Source organism: Arachis stenosperma, chromosome 10, assembly GCF_014773155.1.
Source record: "Arachis stenosperma cultivar V10309 chromosome 10, arast.V10309.gnm1.PFL2, whole genome shotgun sequence".
In the NCBI taxonomy this organism is placed as follows: Eukaryota; Viridiplantae; Streptophyta; class Magnoliopsida; order Fabales; family Fabaceae; genus Arachis; species Arachis stenosperma.
Genome location: NC_080386.1, coordinates 129,020,479 through 129,032,550, shown reverse-complemented (window position 1 = coordinate 129,032,550; position 12,072 = coordinate 129,020,479). Strand labels below are relative to the sequence as shown.

The 12,072-nt window shown below is 27.1% G+C and overlaps 1 protein-coding gene across 2 annotated transcripts; it reads right to left on the bottom strand.

Moving 5' to 3' along the window:
* Nucleotides 1-3,528: 3,528 nt before the first annotated feature.
* Nucleotides 3,529-5,426, bottom strand: LOC130956094 (proline-rich receptor-like protein kinase PERK8). Of its 2 annotated transcripts, none has more exons than XM_057883123.1 (5): nucleotides 5,225-5,426; nucleotides 5,091-5,134; nucleotides 4,603-5,013; nucleotides 4,132-4,208; nucleotides 3,529-4,051 (listed from the first exon to the last, which is right to left on the bottom strand). In XM_057883123.1, exons 2-4 carry the CDS (start codon nucleotides 5,095-5,097, stop codon nucleotides 4,150-4,152), a joined length of 477 nt encoding a protein of 158 aa, XP_057739106.1. In that variant the 5' UTR covers nucleotides 5,098-5,134; nucleotides 5,225-5,426; the 3' UTR covers nucleotides 3,529-4,051; nucleotides 4,132-4,149. The 2 variants fall into 2 exon arrangements, with proteins under 2 accessions (XP_057739106.1, XP_057739107.1); XM_057883124.1 differs by having other exon boundaries at nucleotides 4,603-4,932.
* Between the last annotated feature and the right edge of the window lie 6,646 nt (nucleotides 5,427-12,072).

Sequence of the window (12,072 nt, the reverse complement as noted above, 5' to 3'; positions counted from 1 at the left end):
TTTCACTGTACTTAAAACGTAGTAACTAATCTTCTTTCTAAATTATTTACTTAATAATAAAGTGTTGGGCTGTCGACCACGAAATGTATTTTTTTTCATCTCTAAAATAAAACTCTAACTCATAATTAACCTCTTTATTGAGAAAAGACAATGAACTTTTAGATATGTATATGAAAAATAAAATTTATTATTTTTTATTAATATTTAATTAATATTTTGATTTTTAAGTATCATAACGTCTTCTACTTCTAATAAGCTATGAATTAGATTAAAATTATTCTTAACGAATCTATAAAAAGTGATTTTATTTTTTATCAGGTTTGGGTAGAGATAAAAAATTTTGAACGACTAATTCGACGGAACAACTCAAAAATAAACAAGTATTGTTAATTTTTACATATCGCTCCAAATTTAAAATACTATTTATACAAATAAAAATTTCTCATTAAGAATTTTTCTTCGTATAGATAGATATAAAATTTATGGAACAATTACTTAAAAGTATATTTTTTAAAATAGCTCTTTTTATTTTATAGAAAAATAATGAGATCGTAAATTCCAATAAATTTGTTTACGAGGAATAAATCTAATTATATTAGTTTTTATGATAATAGACTTCTTTTGTATAATACTAATCAATGTAGGATCTCATTCAAAAATGCTACAAAATCTCATACATTAAAATCTATAGTTATGGTTATACATCTGAATTTATTAGTATGAAACATTTTTTTTTCAAGTAAAATTTCCTAATATATGAAAGAATAAAAAATACTTTAGTTGTTAGGGAATAAAAAATTTTCGTATCTTAACGTATGTATTTAATTTATTCAGAGTTATTAATTAGAGCAGAATTCACTTTTGAAATAATATGAGTGGAAACAATAATAAAAACATTTGTAAAAGAACAGTTTTTACAATTTTCAAAGAGATAGTTTACTAATAAATTGAAAAATAAATAATTCGATTAATTTACATTCACATCATGAAAATAAAATATTAACTAATATTAAAAAGTATTAACTTTCTTCATTTCTAATTGTTAATTATTGGTCTTCCAATAATGTATGTTACACCATACCGTGCATACGTGGTCTATTGAGATTTCTTCCTACTTGAAATTTCTCTGGATCTTTGTCTCATTCTATGACAACATGATTAATTAGTCCTGTGGCAGGCTCTGGAAAATTACAAGGAAAAAAACAACTTATGAGTCAATCTTGGTCTGCCATGACTTCTCAGTTCAGGTCAACTTTGAGGTAATTAAAACGACTTGTTATTACCTTTCCTTTATTAATATACCTTATAACATACTGTAATAGAATTTAATTCAAAATTTTACACATACTGAGAGATGATATTAAATGAATAATGTTTTTAATTGTTTCACCAACCTTTTAAAAAAATTAGTTATTTAATCTTAATTTATTTTACGTAAAATTAAATTCTATGAAAAATATATAACTTTTTTAAAACTAACGAATACATATATATTGTGATCGAGAATGAATATATAAATTAAACAACACAAATTATATCAAACACGACAAAAAGAAAAGGATAAAAATACATAAAAAGGAAGAGGAATTAAAAGAAAAAAGGGGGAACAACGGAATAAAGAGAAGCAGGAGGGAAGAAGACTCGAAGGAGAGAGGAAGAAGAAAAAAGTACGAGTAGCAACAATGCAAAATCTTAATTTTTTTTAAGTCACCTAATTAATAAGAATTTGGTTGAAACTACTTGTTTACTTCGTTATGTATTATTAAATGCTTTTATTATTAAATCATTTATTATAGCTGATTTTTGTAATTTATTTCTAGCCTAATAGGTTATTGAGAGTAAAAAACTTTAAAATATTGCATGCAATAATGGCCTAAATCCACATGTTTGCCTCCATGATTGATGAAGCAGCCGAAGTCATTTCTCAATGCCTTCCACGGCAAAGAATATGTGTCATTTGGTGACAAAATCTAAGTCAACTTAGACATACATGCAACCCCCCTGCTTTTTTAACGATCAATCATTTATTGGTTTTCTTTCTCTTTCTTTTAACGAATCTTTGAATGCAATAATTAATTTAATTTATTTGCTTAATAAACCATGTAGTTTGAAAATGGCAAAAAATATATTCTACAAACATTTTGCCTTAACACAAAAATAACAGAAAATTAACGTTTAAACGATTCGGTGACCAAACACATTAATGTTATTGCACTAAAATTAGAATGCTGTCCAGAAATAATATGTTGTATGGGTCAAATAAAATGTCAAATGAATAAAGTTAAAGCTGCCGAAACGGTATTTAAATATAGTGCAAAATGAGCAAGAAATAGTTGAAGATAAATAAGTTAATTCACTAAGAAAAAAAAAAGATATACTCAACAAAAAATTGTGATTTGGAACATAAAATATAGGTATACTAACCGAAAAATTTATAAAGATGATAGACACTATAAACATCACTTTTTTTGTTAATCTACTTGATTGATAGTAATTGCAAATATAACAATTAAATTTTGTAAATTTTTTATAGTGACAATTGCTCTATTACATACACTAGTTAATATAATAAAAATGATAAATTTAATAATGATTAATTTATTTATTTATTCATTTTTTTATCAAATTCACGAAATATATGAATAAATGCTGAGGCCTACTAACTCCATTATTTTTTATTATGAACTTCTATCCACAGAATTTGATCATGGGAATTAGTAGTATATAAATACTCAATACAAGAAAAATGGTACAAATTCGCAATTCTAGAGTTTAAAATGATCATTATGATATGATTATTTTCTCCCAATGGGAATGTGGTAAGATCAGAGGTGTTTCACTCACTCTACTTTTTTTCCCCTTTGATCAGAGGATCTACTACACACAGGTGCAAAACTTTCGCTTTTTATTTTTCTTTGAGAGAGAGTGATGTATCACAAGATGCTGTAAGGAGAGAAGTGTTTTATATTGCTATGGGTCATATAAATTGGAGGTACCAATTTGTTTGTATTGTTTTGTTTTTTAAATTAACAATCACAAATTGGATAGTCCGATTTGTATATTTGAAAATTAAAAAAAAAATAATGTTAAAATTGAACCGTCCGATTTTTATTTTAAAAAATAAAAAAATTTAAAAGTATAAATCAGACCCTCTAATTTGTAATTTATTTTTTTCTTCAAATAAATCGGACCGTCCAATTGAAATATTATCAATTAAAAAAATACCATATAAAAAAAATACCTAATCTTTCAATAATAACGTATTACGCATATGTTTAATCAATATAAAAAAAATTAACCCTAAACTTTGATATTGGATGGGCTCTTTTTTTTTGTCAGGGATACTTATGGATGGGCTTTTAACTATAAGGTGATGTAATTAATGGACTAGGTAGCACACATTATATACAAGAGGGTCAACTCCTTTAAAGTTTAAGTTGTTGGGCTTCGAAGGATTTTTTTTTTACAAAATTAATAGTGAGACTTCTAAATAATATGAAAATATTATGTCATTTAAGTTATAGCTCATTGTCTTCGAAGGATTTCCTTTACCAATACATAAGACGAGTTGTTTTATCATAAATATACATTGAGTAAAGGACAAATTGGTCCTTGACCTTTTTTTTCGCGGACATTTTCGTCCCCAAGGATTGGAAAATACATTCATGTCCCTGACCCTTTCAAAACGTTGACAAATTTACCCCTCCGTTGAAGTGACTCTATTGGACTCAATGAAAAACGTTGACGTGGCTCCCATGGCGCTGACCTGGCCGTTACGGGAGCACACGTGGCATGTAACTTTTTAAAATAGGACATATTAGTCCTCTCACACCAAAATGTGTAATTTTTAAAATAGGACATATTAGTCATCCCACCCCAAAACGACGTCGTTTCACACAGGACATATTAGTCCTTATCCGCCTTTTTCTTCTCTGCCTCCAGGAGCTCCTTCAACCTATTGATTTCCTTTTCCTTATTAGCTATACAAGCTTGAAAATCAGGTTTCTGCATCACCACCAGGTTTCTGCCAAATCGCATCTAAAAGACACCCCTAGTACAAAGAAAATCCCATTTACTGTAGATAGTGATGAAATATGGAAAAAAAAAAGGAAAAACAATGAAGAAACTTACAGTCTTCATGTAGGTAAGCTATTCCTCGAGCAGTCCCAACTCCAACCTTGACTCTGGTAGGCCAATCCAAAATTGGTCTGTTTTCACATGTAAAAGTTGTAAATTACTCATTAAACTTTTACATATGAGGGTACCCATTATTAACGTAAATATTAATGAATACATTTGGGGAAGAATCTTGTATATCTACTTGCAAGCTGCACAATCATTAAATATATAATGCATAATTTTTTCAAGAGTTCTTGAGTTCACCCCCCAAAACATTTAAATAAATAATAAGAGTAGCACAGTATGATTAGTTTTTAACTTTTTATGCTAAAGAATGGACTTCATATATGACATTTTCACATGGTTCAACCAAAGTGGATATAAAATATATCTTTTGAAGTTGTAAATTTGTAATAAGTTGTTAATAAGTATTACATTTTTTTATTTATTTGAATTACTAAATCACAGAGATATCTTACTTACCATGAAGATGGTAATGAAGTGTGTTGTTAGCAACATAGTCATAGACAAGCAATCTTTGATGCTCAGATATACAATAGCCCACCAGGAAAACAAGATGGCAATGATGCACACGGCTAATAATCTCAACTTCTGCTCTAAATTTGCGTTCCCCTTGCCCACCACCAACTTTAAGCTGTTTCACAGCCACTACTCTTCCATCAAAAAGTATACCTTTGTAGACCGCACCAAATCCACCTTCTCCCAGTAGATTTTTTGGAGAAAACCCATCTGTAGCTTGGATAAGTTCTTCGTATGTGAACCATGATCTTAAACTACTTACAGCACCTGGCTCTGATGGTGAATACACAAAATCAGTACCAGAACCACTATCTAAGTAGTTAGCTGGTGATTGTGGCCTCAAGAATAATGTACCTAGTACAGAATACCAATGTTTCTCAAAAGATTGTATATATTATAGCAAAACTTTTCACAATTCAATTATTACTTACTTTGCATTTCGTGATTCTTGAAGCTTCGAACACTCCTTCTTCCACTGCCACAGAGAAGGAAAATAACTAAATAAATAAAGAACTCGGCTTTGAATGACAAATAAAGCGAAAAAGAGAAAAAGAGAAGGTTTTACCGCTTCACAGTGGTTAGGGTAAGCGAGGGAGTGGAGAGGGAGGGGGATGGGGCAAGGAGAGGAGGGGCAGCGTAGGTGGTGGTGGAAGAGGGACTCAAGGGGCAAGAGGTGGTTGGGGTTGGAGGTGGCTGAGGATGGTGACCCACTTCACCATTTCTGTGGAAGGATTAGGGCCATAAATGTGAAAGATTGGGGATTTGGGTGAAACGACGTTGTTTTAGGGTGGGAGAACTAATATGTCCTGTTTTAAAAAGCTACACGTTTTGGTGTGAGAGGACTAATATATCCTGTTTTAAAAAGTTGCATGCCACGTGTGCTCCCGTAACGGCCACGTCAGCTCCACGGGAGTCATGTCAGCGTTTTCCGTTGAGTTCAACGGAGGGGTAAATTTGTCTGCATTTTGGAAGGATCAGGGACATAAATATATTTTTCAATCTTTGGGGACGAAAATATCCACACAAAAAAAAGGTTAGAGTCCTATTTGTTCTTTATTCATATACATTTTAAAGCATTTTTATTTCAAACCGAGTTGGATTGGGCATGAAACTTCTGTATTAAGATATGGCCAGGTTGTTGGCCCGATATCCTGACCCATTTTTTCTATTCTTAAAAAATTATTGAGCATGGCTCTTAGATAAATTAATTCTCCAGCTTTTTTGCTTTAGACGCATTTGCTCCCATGCATCATGCATGTGTGTGTAAGAGTCCATTAATCCACTTGAATTTCTTTTATCCACAAACATCATACTCGAATATATAAATATTTAGTTATTTACATCGTCCCTAAAATCTCCTAAGTGATGAGATTAAGTTTGAAACAAAAAAACAAGAATACAAAGCAAAGCAAAAGCAAGGGTTAAAAAAGTAAGCATGATGAAAGATTAAAAAAGAGTTATATAGGCATAAAAAATGTATGTGAAGTTATTTCGAAAAATGGTGAATGCAAAGCAAAGCAATGTAATAACGAAAAATAGGAAGAAAAAAAAGGGACAGCATATGAAAAGTTGGAATGAAAAAAGAAAAAAGATAATAATAAAAATAGAGAACGAAAAAAAGAAGGCTAAATGAAGTTAGAAGGAAAATGAAAAGGGTAACTAAGAAAATAACTATCCACTTAACTATCCACTTAAGGATAAAAATAATAATTCGTATACCTAATGAATTGAACATCTAACATATTTTAATTATATATAACTAAATTCAATCCAATTAAAATAATCATCTATATAAAAATAAAAGAACTATCTGCATACCTACTAAAATGATTATCCTAAATTGACCATTAAAATAGAAGAAAATGAATAAACAGAAGAAACTATTATTGTAGTGAAACATAATTTTAAAGGATTAGTCATGACAAAAGCAGCATTGTTGTGAAGAATAGGACTCAAATCATGAAAGAAGCTAACCATGTTTGGATCCGAAGAAGAGTATGGTGGTATCATCGGTGAGAAGAGGCTTGAAGGAATGGGAGAAAGCGAAGCCGGTTCAAAAGAGAGGTACGAAAACAGCAGCAGTAACGTTAGGCTGAGTGTCGGAGGGCGAGGCGCATCGGACTGACCGGTGGAGGTGAGAACGATGTCGGTGGGAGGATGCGGCGGCTTCGGTATGGCCAGCGAAAAATTCAATGACGTGAAGTGAGAACCGAAAAAGATGACGGTGAGTTTTGGACTTATATTGGAGGTTACGGTAAAATTAGAAATAACCGTATATATTGTGAATAGATTTAAATACTAATATTAATTTTAAAATTTTAAAATTTAAAATTTTTTAATTCATTATACACATTATACACAATTAATATTGGTTTTCAATACTTTCTCATATATATATATATAGCATCAAGCAGCTTGTATTGAAACTTTTCAGGTGAGGCAAAGTATGAAAATGATATTTCAATGCTCCGGGTATTAGTTTGTCATGTAGTTCGGGTTAAAATGGCCATTGTACTCCCATTTGCAATGTCGCAAAGATGGACAACTTCAAAATAAGAGAGAGAAGTGGACAGCAACTTACTGAAAGGTTGGACGAAAAACAGTGTTCGGGTGAGATACTAATGTTATTGTGCCTCATGTAGTATATTATTGATGTCATTAGATTTGTGCGTTACTTTGGGATGATATTATTAAGTTGTATAATTGTATTTAGTATTTTGTTGATAATGGATGTTACCTATTTTTTATGATAATGCTAGAGAGAATAGTTTAATAAATCATTATATATATATATATATATATATATATATATATATATATATATATATATTTGCTTTTTTTATGATTCGAATTATATGAACAATCTAAAAAATAATGAGGCGCAGTAGTTGGTTAAAAAAAAGTGACAATAAAAAATATGAATAGGTTATTCTCATGAAAGCATAAGAAGAACTCCAAAATGGTGACACCTATATGCTATTATGTATTTTTTCACTTTTTAATTTTTTTTTTTATATTATTTTAACCCTACTAACATAATTCAAAACTAATTTTGTAGATACTTATTTAACTAATAATAACAAAAAAAATTCACGCAAAACTTTTTGCAAAAGAATATTAACTGTCTTCTATAATATTATTTGTCAGGCATGTGACACTGGTTATTTGATTAGTATGTAAATGATACAGTCTATCTCAAGAGAGAAATGAAACATGTAATTTTCAAGAAGAAAGATGAATAGAAAACAGGGACATGATGATGATGTATATAAGTTAGATAGTAAAAACCAAAAAAGAATTTAAGACATCTTAGAAAAGAAGAAAATACAGTGAAGCAAAATTAAAATTATGAGAAATATGTAGTACACCTCATTCTTTTGAAAGCAATGACTTTCTATTTATACCGTAACTCATTCTAACAAAGTCTTGCTTTTCTTGTCCTGCACTAGCACTATTACTCAAACTTTTTTTAAAACATACAAGGTAATACTATTCCAAAAACATATAAGGTAATGCAACATGTAATCAGAATGTGTCATAGATATGCCTATTATCTATCCCTTTCTATTTTCTTTTTCTATCTAAAAAAGGAAAAAATTTATGCCTAAAATGTTAAAAGGTTGCTTGATTGTAATGGAGATTATGTTTCTCATGTTTAATAAGGTTACAAAAAATAATTTTATACCAGTGACAATAAATTATTTTTTTTCTTTTTTCAGCAACAAACTCACCATTGCAAAACCAACTCATGTTAGTAAAGAATAAAATTACACGTACCTATCATTAGATTAAGAAACCGCACAAAATAGAGATAATATCGGATAAAAATAGATTTGAATGCTCTACAAATGGTTTAATGGCTTCTTTTGTGGTGTATATGTAGGAAATCCAATGCCAAACAAAAAATTTTAATTTTACAGGTTTTATTTATTTTTGTTAAATTGTAATTTAAATATAATGAAATTTGTATTAGCATATGATATATTTATTGATTTCTAAATTTTGTAGTTCTTCAAAGTTCAAGAATTTATTGATAAGGAGATGTATGAGGAATTGCGAAAGATTTTTACTCGGTACAAATTCAGAAAGAGTAAAGTATCGTTTTTGTTCTCAACGTTTGGGGTAAATTCTATTTGTGTCCCTAACGTTTAAAACGTCCTATTTGTATCCCACGTTTGTAAAAGCGATTCAATGTTATCCTTCCGTCAATTACACACCATGAACGCTTTAGTTTGAGTTTTAAAAATCTCTTCTTTAAAGTTAGAATACAAATGTCTCCGAAAAATAGCTCATCAAAAGTTGAAACTAATTCCTACAACATTTACATAATTCACTTTTCTAGGACATAATTGAATCTAAACACAAATAGTGTGTATAATATTAAAATCGAACACATCCAAGTGAGACCTAATTGAGAATGAATACATCTAAGTGAGAATAATTGAAAAATATAATCTGATTTGTTAGTATAATTGATAGTAGGATAACATTGAATCACTTTTATAAACGTTAAAGATACAAATAAGACAATTTAAACGTTAGGGACACAAATAGAACTTACTCCAAACGTTGGGTAAAAAACGATACTTTACTCAATTCAGAAATTACTTTAGGTTTATTTTACATTTTTACTTATAGTTTGATCTATAATCGTACAATAAATTCATAATTGTCATCTATAGCCTTCAATAACACTTTAACAACTCATAAAAATTAACAGAACGAATGGTTATAGATCAAAGTTATAGACAAAGATATAAAATTGTGATAATAATATTTGGTGATAATTAAAGAGAAGGTGGGAGGTGAAAAAAATAAAAAAAATAATAATAAAAGAAAATAATTGTATGTAATACAATAAAAAATATACTAAAAATATAAATTAATAATTTTTAAAAAATAATAAAATTACAGATAATTTAATAAATTGAATATAAAATTTTAAAACTATGCATAAACATACACAATACTTTGAATATAATATTTTATCTTTTCTTTAAATTAAATACTGTTAAAAAATTAAATGAATAAACCTATATAATGGTTATAAATATTTACTTTATAAATATTTATCTTGATTTTATTACACATAATAATAATATAATAAAATTTTTAATATCTTATATAATTTAAATTTATAAATTTTATACCTTCTGAAATTTAAATAATTTCTAAAATTTTTATATTTATTTTTAAATATTTTTTATTCTTAATTTTTGAACTATTTTATAAAATTTATAATTTTAAAAATAAAAATATAAAAATTAATCCTTTAAAAACAATAAAAAAGTGGCTGAAGTAGCATGGTAGTTTATTAATTCAGCCATTTTTCTATTAAGATATAAAGGATCTTTTTAATTAATTCTATAGTAATAAAAATAATGGTAGAATTAAGAGATTAAAGGTAGAATTTTTATCAATATTAATATTGATAAAAAATATTATTGTTAAGTAATTTTAAAGATTTTTTAAGATATTGACGTCTTTTAAAGGTACTCTTGTAGTCTTTATTATTTTATTTTAATATTAACGTCTTTTAAAGGTTTTTTAAAGTAATTTTAATTTCAACAAAATATGATATAAATAAGATCACGTCAATATTAAAATAAAAAATACTTATTTAATAAATTTAAAAAATAAATAATATATTAACAAGGAAGTAAATTAATTTTTTAAAAATAATACAAAAGCGGCTTAGTACCTGTTGAGTCGCTCGTGTATTATTACAAACAAAAATTTATGATTAAAATAATATTTATGGTATGATTTAGATTGATTTACAAAATAAAAAGCAATAAAATTTATTATTATTTAAATTAAATTAAATAAATTTACAAGTAAAATATAAATATAATATAAATTTAATTAAAAATTAGTTGTAAATTAACACTATTGCAATTTACGAGATCTAGTTAAGTCATTCATAACTACTCCTCTAATTCCATTTTTGAGTAATTTTTATCTCCTAATGTTATAAAATTACATTGTCCTAAATAGTTAATCATTCTTAAAAACTTATAAATCTTTTGTTTTTTTACATTATCAATGTGATAAATGATTATGCAACAAACGAAATTTAAAATATATATAATTTAAATTTAAAAATTAATACTAAAGAGAATACATAAAAAAATTTAAAAATTTAGAAATGTTAGATAAAAAATTAATACTCCTTTTCAAAGAATACATAAAATTTTAAAAATTAATATTTAAAAGAATACATAAAAAATTTAAAAAGTTTGACCAAGTATAAGGTTTGTATATATAAAAATTTAAAAATTTAGACCAAAATTTTGTATGTACTCTTATGAATACTAATTTTTAAATTTAAATTGAAAATGTTAAAAAAAATAAAAGGTTTGTAAATTTGTGAGAGAGATTAATCATTTATTTAATTTTATTAAAAAAAACTATTTATTTAGATATAAAAGATATGTTATAACGTGGGATAAAAATCATTTGTGATTGAAAAAGTAGTTATTATTGACTTCTCTCCAGAAACTACTTGGAGTTATATATATATATATATATATATATATATATATATATATATATAATGGTAGAGACACAATAATCTAAAATTATTTTATTTAATTTAATATTTATAATTTTATATATATAATATTTGAAGTTATATATTTATTATATTTAATATTATCTATTTATTTTAAAAATAATTAATAAATATAAAATAAAATATTTGTGTGTGTGTGTGTGTAATGAGAATTGAGGAAAACAGTTTTTTTATAATGACAAGAATAGATTTAAACCGTATAGTAATGGCTATTATCATGATTCATGAAGTATGATGGTGAAAATCATTGGATATAATTAAAACTTTAATTTTCTAAAATATTTCTAAAATCTAAACAAAACTTCTAAGGCAAAAACACAACTAGTTGTTTGTTGTTATTGTTTTCCTTTTTTTTTTTTTTTTGGGGTGGGACATGGTGAAAAATAGTAGTTGCTTTGCATGATTGATGACAACATAAAATAGCAAAACTCAATGTTAAGATCACGATACATAGCATGAGATTAATGGGTTTCGGTGTGTTCAACTGCAAAACAATAAACTTAGCACAAACATTGTTGACGTTGATGAAGCCGACGAGGTGGGAGTCGCCGTCCTCTTGGGTGTAGGGTTGAGAGATGTTGGTTTCATCTCCCAAGTCCATGGCTTCTCTTCTGTCTCTCTCACTCTCAATCTAAAATTCAAACTTCAAAATTTCCAAAACTAAAATCTTTGTTTTTAAAAATGGATTTATCTACCTTGTATCTTAAAAGTACATAATAAAACTATTATTAATAAAATATTTTAAATATTTTTATATAATAAATAAAAAATAAATACATTAAAAATTTAAATTTTTAATATTTTTATAAAAAAAATAATTTATCATCTTAACATGTTTA